The sequence below is a fragment of the Suricata suricatta genome, chromosome 14 (assembly GCF_006229205.1).
Source record: "Suricata suricatta isolate VVHF042 chromosome 14, meerkat_22Aug2017_6uvM2_HiC, whole genome shotgun sequence".
Taxonomy (NCBI): domain Eukaryota; kingdom Metazoa; phylum Chordata; class Mammalia; order Carnivora; family Herpestidae; genus Suricata; species Suricata suricatta.
In genome coordinates this window covers 40,172,530-40,193,431 of record NC_043713.1, presented here as the reverse complement: position 1 = coordinate 40,193,431, position 20,902 = coordinate 40,172,530, and the positions used below count along the sequence as shown (strand labels likewise).

Below are 20,902 nucleotides of genomic sequence, written 5' to 3'. Positions count from 1 at the left end.
TATATATATATATATATATATATACCTTTGGTATTTTCTTAATTTATCTTGAGAATTTTAGTAGGTTTTTCCTATTATAAATGGTCAAAGAGTTAGATAAACAAATGACATCTGGAAATGCACATTATAGAGAGCAGCTAAAAGATTCTTATTATAATAAATCCACATCAGAAAGTAAGGTTTTTAAAAAAAATTTTTTCTAATGTTTTATTTTTGAGAGAGAGAGAGATCGTGTGAGCAGGGGAGGGTCAGAGAAAGAGGGAGACACAGAATCCGAAGCAGGCTCCAGGCTCTGAGCTAGCGGTCAGCACAGAGCCTCACATAGGGCCTGAACCCACAAACCGTGAGATCATGACCTGAGTCGAAGCCAGATGCTCAACTGACTGAGCCACCCAGGCGCCCCAGAAAGTAAGGTTTAATCATAATACTAGAGAGTGGAAAAATGATAATTCAAATAACACAGGTTTTAAGATATCTAATAAATGCCACTACATAGATACTTGAATATCGGCAGATAAAATACTTAACGCCTATAAAATCTGACCAAATTAAAAATATAACTTAACTACTAAATTTGAAAATAACTTCATGAGAATCAGTAAAGGAAATTATGGGAGATATTCAAACATACTCATTTTAAAAACCTACTTACCACCTTATCATCTCCAGGTGCTTCTGTGTTTGATATGATTAAGTTTTGCTGTGCTAAATCTTCAGGAAAACCTTTTCTTTTTTTGGCACCAACAACTCCACATACCAAAGTTAGCAATACAGCTGCATTTAAAAAAAAGTTTAAAGTTTAACATACATAGAATAAAATACTCATCTTTCATTTTTTATTACCTCAGGTCCACAAGAGGAAAACAGAGCCACTAAGCATGGTCCCATGAATTACCTGGGCCTTTCTAAATGAACAGGCCATGATTTAGCTTGGATTTGAAAATGTGAATTAATTATATGTACATATATATTTTTTTAAGTTTATTTATTTCTTTTTAGAGACACAGAGACAGCACAAGTAGGAAAGGGGTAAAGAGAGAGGGAGATACAGAGAAAGAGAGAGAGACTCCCAAGCAGGCCCCAATGTGGGGCTCAAACTCATGAAATTGTGATATCGTGACCTAAGCCTAAACCAAGAGTCAGACTCTTAATCGACTCAGCCACCCAGCAGCCCCATTAAGTATATGTATATTTTGATAATAGCTTTTTAAATTATTTAATGTTTTTTACTTATTTTTGAGAGACAGAAGGAGCGCGAGGAGGGGAGGGTCAGAGAGAGAGGGAGATACAGAATTGAAGCCGGCTCCAAGCTCTGAGCTGTCAGCAGAGCCCGACGCGGGGCTTGAACCCATGAACCGTGAGATCACGACCTGAACCGAAGCCGGACGCTTAACCAACTGAGCCACCCAGGCGCCCCAATAATATCTCTTTTTAAGAGTTTGAATTCTATCTATCATGCATGTTAAAGTGTTCACAATCGTGGATTAAATAGTAAATTTTCAAAAAAATCCAATGACATTTATTTAAGACTGAGAGTTTAAGAGATTTACTCATTCCCAAAAGGATGGCTTGCCTATATGAAAAACATGACAGACTTTCCCCCTAGAATATCTTATCTCCAAGTACCTTAATTAAAACTACTCCGTATTTTGTCTGTTCAGAATTTTCATTCTACATTCAACCTCCTGTGGGAGGTTGAAATACGTGACAATAAAATTAACAGTAATAATAATAACAATTCTTTACAATGTTTACAAGCCCCTCCACCCAGGATGGCCAAACTGCAGCCTCAAATGCCTTCGCATGAATTTTTTTGTATGACCACATGTTTTTGTATGGCCTATGAACTATAGTTTTTACATTTTAAAATGGTTTTTAAAAATCAAAAGAATAGTAGTTCATTACATGTAAAGATTATATGAAAGTCAAGTTCTTTTGGAACCCAGCCATGTCTATCACTTAAATATTTTCTAGGACTGTTTTCCTACCAGAAGGGTAGATTTCCCTGGTTTTAAGTGAAACCGTATGGCCTGCAAAATGTAAAATACATGCTATCTAGCCCTTTACAGAAAAAGGGCACCAATCTCTGCCTACTCCGTGTGGCCCCTTGTTAAACGTCTGGTGCCATGTCCTACCTCGCTCTCTTGATCCACTCCCCTCCAGCCACACCAGTGTCCCTGTCATGCCTTGACTTCTCCAGATGTCCTCCCATCTAAGAGCCTTCGTTCTGAGCTCTGACTGAAAAACCCTTCCCCCAAGTCCTGAACTTAGCTGGCTCTTTCACCTTTTCCCCAAATCACCAAAGATAACCTTGTAAGTCTTGCCAAACCATCCACTGAAAACCGAGTCACTAGCACTAACCTCTCCACATACCCACTGGTGCTCCACAGCACTATGGCTCCTAATTATTTTGCTCAATTTTTTCCTCCACAGCACTTCACTTATTTATTAGTTTGCTGTCACAAGGCACACTATTTGCATTTGGTTTTGTCTGTTTTGCTCACTGATGACTCCCAAGTACCTAGATAGTTTCTGGTGTTTGATGTATATTTATTTTGTTGAGTTGTTGGAAAGTAATGAGCACTGTACTGTTCGAAGCTTTTCACAGGAGTTAACCCAATTAATGCTCAGCGCTGCCCCCTAAAGGAGGTTACTACACTTACCCTCTTTCACAAAGGAGGAAACAGACTCACCTCAGGTCTCATGACTTGCAAATGATAGAGCTGGGTTACAAACCCTGATAGTTTAGTGCCTGAGTCTTGCTCTTAACCACTAGTCCTATCACAGACCAACAGCTAATCTAGGCTGGAAGACTGGATGGAAATAAAGATAAAATATGGTGCCAATGGGAACAACACAACTGGTAAGGAGGAGGTTACAAAAAATTCAAAACTGGCAAGATACACCTCAGAAGAGATATTGCTGTGATCCGAGCAATTGCCCCAAGTTCACGGCTGAATGATGACACAAGATCACAGTGACTTGTAGTGGATTTTCATACGGTGGCGGAAGTTTTAGATTGTTGATTTAGCCCTAAAAGGGGTAGAACCGGGACCAAAATATGGAAACGATATGTTGCCAGACTGGGAACAATCTAAGGAATTTTAAGCAGCGCTGTCCAAATGTGAAATTTTGTATCACAGACAGGATCTTGTTCCTTCTTTCTGAAAATATTCCATCAAAAATCAGATAATAACACGAAAGCAATTTGTAAAGAGGATTCACCCCAGCTGGATGGTTGGACAAGATTACTTTTCAAAGACCTTTTCCTGCATTCAGACATTTGTGATATGTTCTAACTTTAAGCAAGTAAAAGAACTTACAAAATAGTAATGCTATGCCCAGCAGTATGGCCAGGATCGCCCATTTTCCGAGTATTACTCCTGCGCTCCTTCGGGCCGCCAGACACTGACTTGGATGAGTACAATCACACAGATTGACTCTCAAAGTTTTTGTTGCAGATTGACCTTCTCTATCTTTTACGGTAATAGGAACACTATACTCCTGAAATTCAGCATTTTTCTGATATGAAAGACGGGCAGCTGTATCTGAAAGAAAATGAAAGACTTATATTTTTAATGGGCATTTACTTTTCCCTTTACAGTTGTTTCATCACACTTGTTTCTAAACATGTTATTCTCAAGGAACCAGCTGTCACATGAAAATAAACAAAAATGAACAGCTCTCTCCTATTATCCTATCTTCTAGTCTACTATTGGTGCTGCCTTTTTCAGCACTGATATTACCATGTATATGTTGTCCATTGTAACTTTCTAGATGAGAGGCTTAAAGAAATAACTTGGCATTGGAGTGACCCAGTAGCATTTCTGCAGTATTCAACGTTACATATCTTTTTCCTTATTTACAAACCAACGATGCTAGATTGATTCTTGACACACACTTCAAGCATTTTTCTACAGTACCAGTTTATGGTACTTATAAAGATGTAACAATTGTTACCACAAAGCATGTCCATAGTCAACATTCTCTTATCCTTTCACTCCCTGGCACCTGTCCGTTATCTTTATGTACAAAGCGATTTTGCAAAGTACAATGGACTCTTTGTTATTATGCCTTCCCTCTAAAAGTAATCTGAATACCTCAAAGTCAGTTAATGCCATGTAGGCTGGGTATCAGGCTTACATAAAAACAGATGTATCTGTACCATAACAATACATTTTTATCAACTATATTTCCCCAGTAATCTTGATACCTACTGTAGTGACTTATCAACTGATCAAGAGCTTCATGCATTTTCAATGTCAGTCACAACCTTCTGAGTTTTGCAACATAGGAAACGATGAAGTAGCACCCTGCACATCCTGGAAGTCCTCTGTAATGTCTAAGTCTTTCTTAAAGGATCTGTTACAGCTCTTAAGAACAAAGATTTCTGGCTGCGCCTCAAAGCTCCCCAGAGGCATGTGAATTACTGCTAAGGTTTGGATGGAACCTTCCCAGATCCTATTACAGCTAAGGTAAAATTCTCTCAATTCCTCTCTCCCTCAAGACCACAAGCTGCATCATAGTCACCTCTGCTATCCTTGTCACTCAACCCTGCCCTCTTCAAACTGTCCTGTCACCAATGTCACCTTGTTAAGACACACATCTGGGCACAGCATTCCTTACAGGCACAGTGCCAGTGCATTCCTGCTGTCACTGACTGTACAAAAGTCTCTCCTCAGCCTACTACATGAGGGCCTTCACTACCAGATTCCATCAGCCCTTCCACGGAATCTCGGGGCATTCCTGCTAAAACCTAAACTCTAACACTGGTTTACTTACTCCCCTAGCATTTTCCTTCCTTATGCATGTTTATTCACCAATTATTTATTAAACAACCACTTATTAAGCAGTTAGTATCTACGAGGCACTGGGCTGGGTGATGGCAATACTCAAACAAATCACAAATATCCTGAGAAACTCATGTACCAGAGGAGAAAGGGAAACAGGCGATAACACAACATGAAAGGAGCTATAATAAAGGTAGAAAAGGTCATGGTGCTACTCCTTCTACTTCAAGAAAGACTTTGTAGCTGTGAGCATCTGAACTGCAGTCTTGTCCATCTTGTTAATCTCTACATATACTGCCAGGGTCAGACCACTGCATGGTAGATGGTAGGTGCTCCGTAAGCACCTCGTAAATTAATATCAAGCTATGAAGTGGGAAGGGTAGTGTTCCAATTGCATGGAAGAGCATGTATAGTAAGAAAACAGCAGTGAATGGTGACTGAAACATAGGACTACACTCCCTCCAAAACCTCTCTCAAAGGCCGCTGTCCTGACACCTCCAATCCAATGTCCCTGTCCATAGCCCACCATGTTCTCTTCCAGAATACCAGAGGGTGCTTGCCCCACATACCCACATTGCTCATTTCCAGAGTTTGCTTACACTAAAATTTAAACCCCCTACCTCTGTTCTCTCTTCACCTCCCTGGAGTCACTTTAAAAAGACACCAGAAACAATTCATCTTAATGATAAGCTGCTCAATATTTTTAGCAAAGCTTTTTGGTCTTTGTTGTAAATGTAAATTTTGCCTTCATAAAAATGATGATTTCTTTCATTATATATCTGATATATAACACAGACCCCATCATAATATTTGTCAAAGGCTGAATTAATCTTCTAAAATATGTTAATGAGAGTATTACAGTAAGCAAGGAAATCCACCTCATCATTTTAGAGCAGATAAATCATTACTTTTTGTTAGATACCATTAACTTTGGTGAGAGTCCACATTCTGTTCATTTCTGGAGACGTATTTGCCAAGCTGAAATAAAAGGGAGGGCCGTGGACAGGTTCATCGGGATCGACAGCTGAAATGTCCATATATCTCATCGATGGTTTGCAAATTGTTAGGTCACTTGGAAGTATTTCCGGTGGGTTATCATTCATATCTTCAATGCTAACCGCAAGTGTTCCAGTACATGATCTACCATCTAGGAAGAAAGAAAAAAGGCTTAGCGTAGTTTTATGCATTCTTTTACAGTGTCTTAATAAAGCAAATTAACTACATTCCATATATGATATACGTTTTCTAAAATAAGCCGATATTAGATAGAAAAAATGGTGAATAAGAATGTAGAAGAATAAATGAAACCTGTAGATCATCTGATATGAGTACTGCCATTGATAATATCAGATTCAACTGCCAATAAACGTTTTCCAGGATCATTACCAAACAAGAAAATTCAATGTGTGAACTCTGTATTCTTGGGGATTCCCTCTGGTGCAGATGTTAATGGGCAGTAGAAAGGCTACAAAAAGTCATTCTAATCTTGATACACATTTAAGCCACTTCGCAAGATTTTGAAAATATATGACGCTTGGGCTCCCCAAATATTCTGACTCACTTCATCTAAGTCATGTCTACAAAATGATTTTTTAAGAGCCCCCAAGTTATTGTAATATGGAGCCAGGGTTAAGAAACTCTGAGTTGTTTTAAGCAACAGAATTCAAGGAAAGGATCACTCTGACTATTGTAATAATCAGCTGAGTTACTCAAAGTTTCGATTTAAAGTGACATAAAGAGATCTAAAAGATTCTGGTGAGAACACTTCATCTGATCCTAGACTTAAGTATCCTCTTCAGCATCTGAGGTCCCACCATGTTGAGGATATAAAGATAAATAAGATATGGTTTCTTGTTGCCATGAAGATTCACCTTGTTAAATGATTGAGAGAAATAAAATAGCCTTCAAAGTCATTTCTTAACAATTCAAAAATACTTATCACAAAAGTTCTGTACAATAATAATTGCAGTTTACTGTCAAAAATATCATAATGAAATACCATCTTAATAATTTTTTTAACTTTTTTATTTTTATTTTTTACCTTGGTCTATTGCCAGGACTGTAATATTATATAATTCATTTTGGGGAGTCATGACCTCCCGGTCCAGGATTTTGGAAGTTGTAATTGACCCTGACATTTCATCAATGGTGATCCATCCTTTAGGGTCATGCAATTTTTTGTACCTATTAATATAAAATAAGTCTTCAGCAATATAAAATGTATTAAAATAAGTTACTGTCTCAATGATTATAAATACATTATTGGTATGTGGCTACAGACTTCTTCATACCTTAAGCCACTGGTACTTCTAGTTTCAGGGTCATATGCCTTATAACCATTGATCTTTGACCCCACTGCTGAGTTTTCTTGAATTCGTACATACTGGGCTGCCGGGCTACATTCAGGCCCTTCGTCCTGATCCCTCACGTGAACCGTGACCAAAGCTCTGTTCATGGTTGTCGTTCTGAAGGTAAAATCTCGAGTAAACGGAGCTTCATTACTTACTCCAACTTCCAGGATCACTTGGTGGTTTTCTTCATAATTCAGCGGCTTTTTAAAAAAAGCACATGAATATCAGTATCAGTGTAAAATACACTGGGTATTTCAAGTAACAAGTGAGCCTCTGTAAATATAAACAGTGGTGCATAATTTCTATGTTCCCATTCAATCAATATGGACTTTCACCCTTTTCTAAAGAGAGAGGTGATTCTTCATTACGCCTTTAGCAAGTGTGGTCCAGAAGTTTCTACGGGTGGTTTTATGGGGTTGTGGAAAAAAAATTCCTGTTATACTTTTATATAGTTCATTCTTACTAAGGAAAATAGTTCTGAACCTGGAGAAATGCCAAGAGATGACAGTTTTTTTAGGACCCTGATTTAGTGCTACCAGACCAGCCTAAGGGGCATCTAACTCCAGAAGAACACAATTTTGTTTGACTTACTACTTCCTATTGACTATGTCTGCTTCCTTAACCACCACACTATAATCCCTCTGCTATACTATGCTGCTTAACTGGTTCACCAGCCTCTAAAAATATTTAAGTGAATCCTTTGATTATAATTGATTTTTAGACAGCAAATCAAGCAAAACGCATAAAAACATTATTTTACATTATATTGCAAATTGGCAGTATTTTTTCTTTGATTCTCTTTCTGCTTATCAAAACCACCACTGGCTGACCATTAAACAAAATAAAAAATGATGAGTAACATTTTTGTTTTAAACCTTTCCCCATACCTAGCTATTATCAAGCTGAGATACTAATAGCAGGAGTCAACTAAGATATCAAGAAAATTTCTGAATCTTAGAATCCACAAAATATGTGTGAAACTCTTTTTTTATTTTTTATGAACATTCTAGAAAAGGGAGAGTCAAGAGGGGAAAAAGAATTAATATGTTTATCTATTGCTAATGAACACTGTTACAAATTACGTGTGTTGACATGATCATGCAAAGAAGGAACGCGTTCATTGGCGATGAGGCATGGATGCAAAGTCAGCAAACAGCTGCCGCTCTGGGGGAGGTGCAGTTATTTGATCAGAGCCACTTGCTAAAGCCTTAGAAGTTATTTACGTAATTTTTCAAGATTTGCAATGAATATTGGTTGAGAGGCTTAAAACTCTGAAGATTGGAAATCCAGTAGGATGAAATCAGCAATTAATGAAAAAACAGGAATTCTCTCCCACCGCACAGTAGTTTTACTGTTTCATCAACTTATTTTTTTTTAAATATTTGTTTATTTGGGGGAGAGTGTGAGTGGAAGAGAGACCAAGAAAAGAGGACAGAGGATCCAATGTGGGCTCTGCAGTGCCAGGCTGGCAGCAGTGAGCCTGATGTGAGGCTTGAACTCACGAACCATGAGATCATGACCTGAGCTAAATAAATTTGGACACTCAACCAACTGATTCATCCAGGTACCCCTGTTTCATCAATTTAAAAAAATGTTCAAAAATCTCCCGTAACTAAGATGCAAATAACTCCCTGGAAAATGAAGTGCTGTTTTATGGTGGACTCTCTATGTTGAGAATGACCAAGTACAGTGTCTTCTTCATCAATCCCACGTGCAGCTGCTGCTGCTCAGACAGAAAGGAAACCCTGAAGTGGGACGGTCACCCAAGACTGAGCTGAAGATTGCATCAGCTCACGGTCTGCAGTTCCAGAAAAGGTCCCCATACGGAAAATTAGAATACGAGACTGAAGAACATGGAAGACTTCTAAAAATAGAATAATAATATCCTCTAGTTTACCAAGTGTTTTCATTTTCATTATTATAATTGAATAGCTACTAGGGAGGCAGAGAGAAGTATTATTTATATTTTATAGATAATAGAGAGGCTAATTTCCAAGATCACATAGCTATGCAAAGCAGTAGAACATGGTGCTTAAGAGCATGTACTTGAAATCAAAGAGACCTACACTCAAATCCTGTCCTACTGCACGCAAGCTGTGTCACTTTGCGTTTCTTAAACTCTCTGGTACTAAGTTTCATCCTCTGCACAACTCTTATAAGAATAATATTTAACAGTGTAAGCCCACAGTGAGTGCTTTACACCCTGGGTTTCAGTAATCTCTCAGCTGTCACACAGCACATCGAAAAGAAAAAGGTGATGTAGTTTTTGTTAACAACCAAATATAATGCAATAATATGAGACACCAACTAACAAGATATTGTTTGGAAGCTTTGTTCAGATAAAAGATGTATATTTGAACAATCTTTGGCTTGAATTACCAATTATTTAATTCTTTTTGGTATAGAGGAATGAATGAAGTTTATTCCTATCCATTAAGTACATAGCCTATGTGAAAGAAACATGGATTTCAAAATGCCTTAGTTATAAAGTGTTTGATTTTATTTTTTTTAATTTTTTAATGTTTTATTTATTTTTGAGACAGAGAGAGACAGAGCATGAGCATGAGTGGGGAGGGGCAGAGAGAGAGAAGGAGACACAGAATCTGAAGCAGGCTCCAGGCTCTGAGCTGTCAGCACAGAGCCCGAAACGGGGCTCAAACCCACGAACATGAGATCATGACCTGAGCCGAAGTTGAAAGCTTAACTGACTGAGCCACCCAAGCGCCCCCTAAAGTGTTTGATTTTAAAAAAGAAGATACCTCATCAATGTTAAATATATAACTTACGTACACAAACACAAATCTTTAGCAAGGTAAAGGATAAGATACCTCTAAAATTTTTAAATATTTATTTACTTATTTTGAGACAGAGAGAAAACAAGTGGCGGAGGGGCAGAGAGAGAGGGAGAGAGAGAATCCCAAGCAGGCTCTGCACTGTCAGTGCAGATCTCACAGACCAAGAGATCGTAACCGGAGCTGATACCGAGCTGGATGCTTAACCGACTGAGCCACCCACGTTCCCCAAGGGTATGATGCCTTTAAAGACCAGTGTGGTTACCAAAGGAAGTCTGTAATGAATTCATATTTTCCAAGGGTTTGTGGAGAATACAAAAAGGAAGATATACCGTGGGAAATGCATATTTTATTGACCAAAATGTTAGAGAATATGATGAATGCCTTAAAGGAAGGAAGAGAAAAGGTAAAACTACCAAAGGAGCTAATAATGACCGAGGAAGGAGATAATTTAAAGAGTAAACTCAGAGAAGTGGAAATGCATTGAAGATCCAAAATGAGAAGACCTCCTTGTGCAATGGAAGTCATGATTTTATCAAGCCATGTAACCAAGTATGGAAAAGAGGAGTGACAGGGGGAACATGACCCAAGGGTACCCCGCAGGAAGAAGAACACAGTAGCTCTAACGAAAGGGTCTGCATCAGGAATGTCTGAGTTTGCATCCTGGCTCTATCACCTTCTATCTCTATGAACAGGGGCAAGTGACTTCACTTGTTTTGACTCACCTCTTCATCTGGAAATGGGAAGGATGATAGGAACAACTATAGGGTTGTTACAAAGGTTAAAAATAATTCTTTGGAGTCCTATATTTTTGGAGGGTTTTTCACTTTACAATTTCAAAACATGGGAAAAGCAGCAAAATAAATTATTTTTATAAAGCAAACCTAATAATATAAAAACAGAAATTGTGCAAAAGAAGAAAACTATACATATCTTTTTTTATTGTACTTTTTATTGTATTTATTGAATGGGGATAATAATAATAATACTGTATCCTAAAGGGGATATGACAACTACTTATAACCTACATAAGATGCTTAGTGTCATTCCCTTGATGTGAAAAGTGATCGGTACCTGGTGATTACTTTTAAAATTCTAAAAGAATTTCCTAAATATAAGAACTAGTATATAATTATAAGTGTGATTATCCTATATTTAAAGATAATAGGATTAAATGCATATAAATTTTATTGCGGGGGTGGAGGATATGGATTTTCTATATTCTTTGAATTAACTTAAACTGAACCAGGGTCAAAAAAGTAAAGTATCAGGAGGGATCATCTAATTGTTCTCCCCTCTGAGGAATCCTGGGATGGTACCCAGAAGCTGTTCACCAGAAATAAAATGTTTCACCAGATGTTTATTAGTCATACGGAGTAAGAAATATTCTAAGATATAGGCTATTATTTCTGAAAATATTTGGAAACACTTTCCTAACATCTTTGTGACAAACACTCCTTGAGGGGAAAAAATCCACTCTGAATATGAAAAAATGAAATGCGTTGACATACTATGATTTTTTTGGAAAAATTTTTACTAAAATTCATTTTGCATTCGTTGAGAAAAACTTAATAAAAATTTAATTCCTGGTGTTATTTAAATTTTGCCTCCCAAACCAAGATAAAATCATTGAGTTTTAAAAAAATAATAGTAATGGGTCTTTAATAATGGCCTTGAATGAGAGAGAACTGAGGAGTGGGCTTCTAACGAAGCAGTAGATACAGAGCGCTCCAAAGGTCTGAGCATGGGCCTTTGACTTGAGATACTGCAGCCAGCATAATCTACCCATCTTGGATCTCAAACTATTCCTCTGACTTATTTCTAGAAAGGAATCAAGGTGGGGGTGAGGGGTGTGAATAGGAAGGTGTCCAGGAGAAATCTTTATAAAACACCGGTTGCCAATCATATCAATTTTGAGGCAAATGTTTGTCCAGCTTTGGAAACTGATGCATAGCAGCCCTTTTTAATACAATTACACACCACAGACCCTCAGTGGACCTGACTTCAGCTGTAGCTCTGGTGAACACCTCCCCACTTATACTGATAGATTCACATCTCAAGCACACAAGTTTTTCAGCTCTTCCGATTCAAAGTTTGCTCCAAAGCCAGGAAGCTCTCTCTTGGGCAGGCACAGCCACGCCCAGAAGTGCCGGAGAGCTGAGGTTCCCTAGAGGCAACCTTCAACCAGCAAGGCATGGGTATCAACAATGGAAGTTGATGGACAAATGGCCCGGGTACCACTTTTTGAGGAGATAATTCTGAAGTACATTATACATGGTTCATTGCATGACTGAACACCATAGGTGACTAATTCAATAAGGCAGACTTGACTGGCTTTTCGTTCTTTCCTTAGTTTTCCATTTTTACTCTGGCCTTCTAGGATCCACTTGCTAAATATTTTCCTTCACTGAGGTCCTTGCCTTGTGCTCTGCTTTCTGGACAGTCCAAATGAAGACCAGATTGAGGTGGGCCAATACCAAGAAACTATGACCAGTACCATCTGCTTACTCCCTTTCCTACTACTCTCAATTATAAAGCTTCATTTTTCTTAAGTGGTTCGTTTTAGTATTCAGTTTGAGCAGATCATATTATAGAAAACTGAAACAGAGGGAGGTTTGTAATTGAGAGTCATCTGGAACAAATATAATTTGACTATTCACATCTGGATAGAACTTGCCAAGGTTTATTACATAATTTCTGGAAATTTTTAGTGAGGAAATAACTACAAATAGATATTGATGTATCGAAGTCTCCACCATATTGTTGTTGGAAGAAAAGATTGCTTTACTCAATGGATGACTCCTTTACCTGCCCATAGGACAATTTTCTTTCTTGTTCTGGGTTACAATATAAAACCAATGGTCCTTCCCAAATAGGGCCTTTTCTGCCCTCATAACCTGGACCCAAGAATGAAACAGTGCAACCAAAACCACAATATATATGTCTTGTCTGATATAACACTATATTTCACCCTCAAAATCACCTATAAAGGACCAGATACAATAAGGCATATATTCCAGAAAGAGAATGAGTGAAAAGACGATGGGTTTCTGAATTATATCATATAAGGTATAGTTAACAGAATTAGGAATATTTATCCTAGAGAAAGTAAGTTTCAAATGGACATAGCACCTTTTCAAAAGAATTATACTTCTTCTGTGTAGGATTAGAGATAGAACCCAGACCATTAGAGACATAACCCAGACATGGGATATAAGGAGAATAATTTCGGCACAGTAGAAGTAAGGACTTCTGAAAAATCAGAGCTCTCCAAATACAGAATAAGCTGCCACTAGAGATCCTTAGAACTGAGAATGTTCAAGTAGAAACTAGGTGACTAATGACTGGCAACAAAATTATGGAAGAAAGACAGCAGTTAATGGGAACAGTTGGACTAAACAGAGGAAGCTCTACTCCACCTTGTGGATTCTTTGATCTGAAACTATTCAGTTGATTAAACCATTAGCTGAAGAGAACTTGTTAACTTGCCAAGTATACGTTATTACTGTACCTTTACAACACGCAAAACACCTTCATTAGTTTCTTTGTCTGTGCTGATTTTGAAATGTCCATTCTCATTGCCCTTCAAAATGGTAAAATTGGCTCTCCAATTGGCAGTGTTGATTAAATCCTTATCTTCTACAGATATTCGTAAAATATCCACATTGTATGCATTTTCCTCTACTGATGCTTCATACTGAAACAGAAAGAACTCATTAAAACCTTACTTTATAAAGAGAACTTTTATAAAGGAAGTCAAATACTTCTTCCACTCCAAAAGTATTGGTTCTTATAATTTTTACCTAGTTTACTCTAAAGCCAGGAATTACAATGACTATTGTTTCATTAAGGATTATCTTTGAAATGAAAGAAATTCACTATAAATGAAGACGAATGTTACTTGTCTTTAACAAGGAGATAAAATACTACTATGAATAAAGATTTACATGACAGCTGCTCAAACTTTAATCTTATTCATAAAATAAACATACATATGTCAAAGCATGACACATACTTTATAATTTATATTAAATAACAAATGGCAATTGACAAGTAGAGATAGATTTTGATATTATATGCTTACGGTATTTTGTTTGAAAGTGGGTGCATTGTCATTTGAATCTTTTACTGTTATGATGCAAGTTGATGTACTTATCAATCCAAATACTTGACCATCCATGTCTTGTACTTTCATTATCAGTGAGTACTTATCTACAGTCTGAAAACAAAGCAAATATTTATTTGTTTGAAAACATTTGCTCCAACTTATAAATGAAACTTCAGTTGTGTAGTCTTCCATTTATGTGTATCCACCCTTTTATCTGATTTCATATTTGCATATACTTTAAGAATTGGGATAAGCTGAAAAGGTAGACAGAGGTTAAATTACAAAGAGTCATACAAAGAATTTAGACTTATATATTACTTAGCCGGTAATAGGGAAAAGTTTTACAGGAGTCATGGGGGGGAGCACAAAATAAGAACATCTGAGTTTCAAGAAGAATATTCTTAAAGAAGACTCAGCATAATTTGAAGTAAACTGAGCTGAAAGTCAAAGAAATCAGTTAGAGCCACGAGAGTGGCTGAGTCAGTTAAGCACCTGACTCTTGGTTTCAACTCAAGTCATGATCTCACAGTTAGTGAGATTGAGCCACATTGGGCTCTGTGCTGAAAGCGCGGATCCTGCTTGCGATTCCCTCTCTCCCTCTTGCTCTGCCCCTCCCCCACTGTCTGTGTGTCTGTCTCTCTTTCTCTCCTTCTCAAAATAAACTTTAAAAAAATAAAGGAAATCAGTTAAACAGCTCCTGAACTAGTCTAAGATAGGTGATCCAAATCTGAGGAAGTGGCAATAAAGACAGAGAGTAAGGGTGACAGCAAAGTTACTTGGGAGTTAGCATTTAGTAGGATGTGATGGTAAATTCTATATAAAATTTAAGAGAAAAGAGAGTTGAGAAGGATGCTCAGGTGTCCTATTTGGACAAGCAGCGGGTGTATCATCAGTCATTGTAGCAACTGCAGAAGGACAGCCTGTGCTCTGAGCAAGTGAACACTGGTGGGGGGAGCAAAAATGGCAAAAAAGAATGAGTTATGTCTGGCACATACTGAACTTTATGTGCCTAAGGGAAATCTAAGGAGAAATGTTCAGAAGGCCCTTGGATGTGTGGCCCCATACCTACAGGAGAGTTCATGGCCAGAAATACTTCCTTGGGGGCCATTAGTTTGTAGATGGTGGTTAAAAATGTAGCAGGCATCAGATTATCAAAAAGAGGCTAAAGGATGAGAAGAGCTGAAGACAGAAGTAACAGAGGCGTCTCAAGCATGGGGGAAGTAAGAAGACTAAGCGATGGACGCTAAAAGGAAAGATCAGAGAAACAGGAAAAGAACCAGAGATCCAAGGGAAGAGAGAGTTTTAGTAAGTGCCAACAACAGGCAGAGGCTTCAGGTAACAGGCGGATTTGGCAACTGGAAGGTCACTGTTGACTTTCTGTGAATAGAGTTTTGCAAATGGTGTGGTGGTGATGGATGAATTGATTACTTTGTGACACAATCCTCTCTGCTACCTTTCTCTTCTCTCTTTACTATTCTTCAGTCACTCCTTTCGTTTTCTTTTTTTTTTTCCTCCATTTTCCAGAAACCAACATTCTCACCCTGAGAGGCTCCTCCTATAGGCTCCACTCTCTGATACCCCCACTCCCTCTTCCTCTAAGTGCACTGGTTTTGCTTTTATGTCTCCCTTCCTCATTTCTTTATTTCCTGTGTTGTTCCCACAACAGACTTTGTGGCTGTTCCCTCAAAACTCCTGTTGACTTTTTTTTTTAATTTAAGTTTATTTTTATTTATTTTGAGAGAGAGACAGAGAGCAAGCAGGGCGAGGACAGAGAGAGAGGGAGACAGAATCCCAAGCAGGCTCCACACTATCAGCACAGAGCCCAATGCAGGGCTCCAACGCACAAACCTGTGAGATCATAACCTGAGCTGAAATTAAGAGTAGGCTGTTCAACCCACTGAGCCACCCAGGCACCCCCTTCTTGGGTGTGCCCACAAATCCACGTATCTTATAGACTGTGTCCCTTTAAATTATTTAATTTTTCTAAGATTCACTCTCAATGTGTAAAAATATGAGGGGAAATGCTTGTTTTCACTTGATCACTACATCAGCTCTACCTATTTAGTCCACGTGTACAAAAAAGACATTCATATTGCTCCTTCAAACTTTCTCATTTGTTATTACCATCATGTGCTTTATCACATAAAATGTCCTGACCACACCCCCCCAAAAAAAGACAAATAAAACCTTTGTACTATTTTTTATTCCTTCTTATGGGTTCTCATCATCCCTTCCTTTTCCTTTGGCATCAAATTCCACTGATTACTTCTGTACATTAGCTCTCCAAGTCATATCGATTCTTCTATTTGTGCTATTTGGGGTGCAGTAGGAAGGAACCACTAAAGTGTTCTAATAGAGCTACTCTGTACACATGAAATTGATTATTCCACCTCAGTCAGTATTTCAGGTCTCTGAGTTAAATATAGACTGACAAAATAGAGCAAGAGTTACAAAAATTAGAAGTTTGAGTTCAATAATTTGATTCTGGTGAGTCAATCAATCTTTCTGACTGTCATGTTTGTCCTCTACAGATTGGATGTAACAACCTATCTAATCAAATGAGGAAACTATAAAGATCGAATATAAGTATGCATTATTCAACAAAGCAACTTTCATTAAGAAATGTATTTTGTTCCCACTCCTTCTAAACACCAATTGATCTATATTTCTATTCCAATGGCTTGCCTTACATAAGGAAATAGAGAAGTAATACTTTTTCCTTTTATAGTTTATTGTCAAGTTGGTTTCCATATAACATCCAGTGCTCATCCCAACAAGTGCCCTCCTCCAAGCCCATCACCCCCTTGTGCTCTCCCCCTCCCCCATGAGCCCTCAGTTGGATCTCAGTATTCAAGAGTCTCTCATGGTTTGCCTCCCTCTCTCTCCCCAACTATTTTCCCCTTCCCCTCCCCCATGGTCCTCTGTTAAGTTTCTCCTGTTCCACTTATAGGTGAAAATATGATATCTGTCTAGAAGTAATATTTAAAACAAACAAAAAATAACATGGCTGAGAATTCTTATGTTTTACACCTAAGTAAAAGAAAATAGAAACTCTTAAATCCATGGGAGAGTAAACTACAGTAAATGGGGTAGGGGTCTAAGCTCCCAGCAAAATGATATTCTAAGGAGTGGAAAGTTACCTCTCTGTCCAAATAATGAGCGACTGTGGTGATGACACCAGTGCTCGGATGCACAGAGAAGAGCCCTGGGGACTTCGGTGTCTGCTCCAAAATGCTATACTTCAGGCGTGTATGCATCGTGTCCGGTTCATCTTTGTCTGTGGCAGAAACCACTCCCACTGTAGTACCTACATGTTTTACAAAAAGAAGAAGAAGGAGAAGAAGAAGAAGAAAAAAAAGAAAGACAAGAGTCTTTAATTTCCAGAATTGCAAAACATATTTAGAAGTACCGACGCTTTTCAAATTTTAACAATGATAGCAGAAATCTACTTTTAAATGGATTTCTTATGAGAGGTGTTCCATCTTTCAATAGCACCAATGAAGAGGATTCAAATTTACAACATAAAAAAATGAATGTCTGACACAAGGTACACTTCTACTGTGCTCACAGTTAAAAAATAAGAAAGATAAATTACTAAAAACTTATGTAAATGGCAATCATGAATAATTTCAACACATATTCCCACATACTGCAATACCAAACCGAGCTGGAGAGAGAAATCGTGTTTCCGAAGTAAGTCAGATCTCTAACTGAATTTCTCGTTAAGAGATAAATCAAGACTGACTTGGGGTATAACTGGATAAGTGGTCAAGACTTGGCCTTTCACAGTCTAGTCTCTATTCCAGGATTTTTTTCTTTTTTGTGCTAGTCTTTGATGTATTTCATTATCTTTCATCTGCTCGGCATCCACACTGCAGTGCCTCAGCCCCACTTAATCCTCAGGAGGGGATTTCATACCATTCACCCTTCAGCGAAAAATTAGGTCAATTCTTTCTTCATTTAGAGCTATTCATATTTGTCATCTGTATGGAACGTAAGAATATTTCTTGAGTAAAGGATGATATGTATCAGAAAGTACAAACAGGTGGTATTGTCCAGCGTATGGTCAGTGTTCCACTGCCCATGGAAATGTACTACACAGATCACTTTGCTATAACCCAGTGTGTAGGGCTGGCCTAAGGAACAAATACGTGGACATATACAGTCATACCCGTAGTCTCACACACACATTTGCTGAAATACTGTATTTGAAGGAAATAAAAACCAATTAATATTAGAAAATAATAGTTTTAAATATTTTTCACTGTAATATGTCTTAAAATTTGTAGATATGTGTGTGTAAATACATACACACACACACATATATATAAACATTATAATGTCCAATTACATACAAATAATGACAAAACTTTGCAATGGATCAATATGAAGACATGAAGTAATTATCTTATGAGAAAACAAATGCTATTCGTCTATGTTTGCATAGAAAAACAGTTCCTAATCTTTTTAAGGCACAATATTGTCTTCCTGCGATTTTATGGACAGAACACAAACACTATGTTAATTCTCTGGATTAAAAACTATTTTACTGGGGTGCCTGGGTGGGTCGGTCAGTTAAGCATGCAACTCTGGCTCAAGTCATAATCTCATGGTTCATAGGTTCGAGTCCCGTGTCGGGCTCTGCTGACAGCTCAGAGCCTGAACCCTGCTTTGGATTCTGTGTCTCCCTCTCTCGTTGCCCCTCTTCAGCTTGCACTCTATCTCTCTTTCTCCCTCTCTCTCTCTCTCAAAAACAAATAAACATTAAAAAAAAGTAAAAACAAAACAAAAAACACCTGTTTTACTTATCACAGAAAATCCTCTGAAAATCCTGACTTCAAAACCCCTTTTCATGAGCACTATACTTAAATACTAGTTGAGCACCCACTGTCCCAAATTCTGTGTGTGAGTTAATGCAAACTCAAAGAACACCCAGTAGTTCAGAGTCTCACAGCCCAAATTGGTCCAAGCCTTCTCGTATGAGTTGCTTAAGGTACCTTGGGTTCATCTGGGCCTCAAAGTACTTGGTCTAAGTTCTCATCTGTCACTATCATAGAGAACAGAATTCTCAAGAAAGACTTTGAAACCAATAATCTCTCTTTGAAAAAAAGAAAATTGTGCCAGAGTCATAGACACTGTGAAGCTAAAAATATTATAGGTCGTCAAATGTAATTAACTCGTTTTACAGGTCCGAGAACTCAAAGGGACTTCCACCATTTCCCACAGTGAATTAATAACAGACCCCAAATCAAAAACTAGGTTTCTTAAACTCCAAACCAACTATTTTTATTTTTTTAATTGTACCATGTGAGTAATAAAGAGGCTAACATCTATGACATCAAACTATCAAAGTAAAATATAAAGGGAAATAGCAGGTATAAAAATGTACTGATGATCTAAGTAACTTTAATAGGCAAGTTAGCAAAGTCATCCTTTATGAATGAGTCCACATTCATTCAACTTTATTGTGAAGAGCTACTTCACATGTTGCAAGTCTCAGAAGACTCATGGCCAACTAACCTGAATACTTTGGTTTTCCATGTCTGAGAAAGTGTTTAGAACATGTGATATAAGCTTCTCTAAAGTTATTCCTGGATTCATTCTAAATTGGAAGTAGTAAAGTACCAGTTTTAAGAAAAGAGATAATATAAATAAGAGCTTTAAAAAAGTGTGTTGTCAGTAGATGTAATTTAACACCTCCTTAAATAAAACCTAATAAAAATATCAATATTAATTTTAATTTTATGGTAATTCTATCTTCTATGTCCTCTCTTGCAGGAAAGAATAATGATAAACCCACAAAATGATAAAAGTGAAATAAAGTATATAAATTAAATATGATTCCAAGCTGAAATCACTGTTATCCGCTTTTATAATTAATTGGTATCATAGAGACAACACCAGACTCCCGTAATATCCTGTAGGTTACACTCTGTTTGGCTGTGACAAGATTAAATGTATTCTGGTAAATAGATACTGGTTCAATATCATCTCAGGATAACTGGTCTTGAGTATAAAAACCCCAATGTCTCAAAATATGCGCACAAACATATTTAGAATAATACATTTTACTTTTAGAAGTTCTCTTACCATAAAGTCTGAAAGGAATAAGGATTGATTTAACTAAATGGAAGTCCTGAACCTCTGTACCTCAAAAAGCAGCACTGATAAAACTGAAAAGCAATAATATCCTGGGAAAATATTTGCAATGTGACAATAGGTTATTATCCTTAATATATAAAGAGCATTTTTAGGTAGATTTAAAAAAAACAGTTAACAGCAAGATAAACACCAAGGAACATAAGAGCAAAGGAAATCCACATACATTTCCTAAAAGAAAAAAAATACATATGGCAAAAATAGAAAGCACATGCAAAAAAAAGTTCAATTTTATAAAGTTGTCTTACCGAGTCTGCTACTTTCTGGAACTTCAAAATTATAAACAGCTTCTGTGAAAATAGGGTGGTTGTCATTTTCATCCTCCACTCTGATGGGCAGCGGAAGAGGTGCATCCGCTGAATACCCGTCAGCAGTTGAGGCGTAGGCAATCAACTGTGTGACAGGAAAACACGAGATCAATAGTCCATTGATACAAGATCCTAGCCAGAGAGAACACTATGCTTTATCTGCTACCTTCTTTGCAAATCTTTTTGATAACCAACCACTAAGAATTTCTATTCAATTCTTTTTCAAACATCAAAGCATCAAAAGGAAAATCACTCTAAGCGTAGTAAAGAGCATCCAGTATTTGGTAGAAATGGCTACATTCTGAATAAAATTCCATAGTACAGCCAAGTCAGAGATAATTCTGCCCAGCAGATTCAGATTTTAGTCCTTATTCTTTCCATAATCAGAAAGTTA

At 37.5% G+C, this 20,902-nt stretch overlaps 1 protein-coding gene across 1 annotated transcript in view; it reads right to left on the bottom strand.

Moving 5' to 3' along the window:
• The window catches only part of LOC115277412 (desmocollin-3-like), a 51,237-nt gene that overhangs the window by 6,629 nt on the left and 23,706 nt on the right, over positions 1 to 20,902 (bottom strand). Inside the window, exons 11-19 of the mRNA XM_029921568.1 lie at positions 20,449 to 20,593; positions 17,182 to 17,348; positions 14,018 to 14,152; positions 13,445 to 13,630; positions 7,082 to 7,341; positions 6,832 to 6,974; positions 5,713 to 5,937; positions 3,324 to 3,548; positions 653 to 774 (exon numbers count right to left, since the gene is read on the bottom strand). Coding sequence (XP_029777428.1) covers positions 653 to 774; positions 3,324 to 3,548; positions 5,713 to 5,937; positions 6,832 to 6,974; positions 7,082 to 7,341; positions 13,445 to 13,630; positions 14,018 to 14,152; positions 17,182 to 17,348; positions 20,449 to 20,593 — 1,608 coding nt within the window. The remainder of the gene's footprint in view (positions 1 to 652; positions 775 to 3,323; positions 3,549 to 5,712; positions 5,938 to 6,831; positions 6,975 to 7,081; positions 7,342 to 13,444; positions 13,631 to 14,017; positions 14,153 to 17,181; positions 17,349 to 20,448; positions 20,594 to 20,902) is intronic.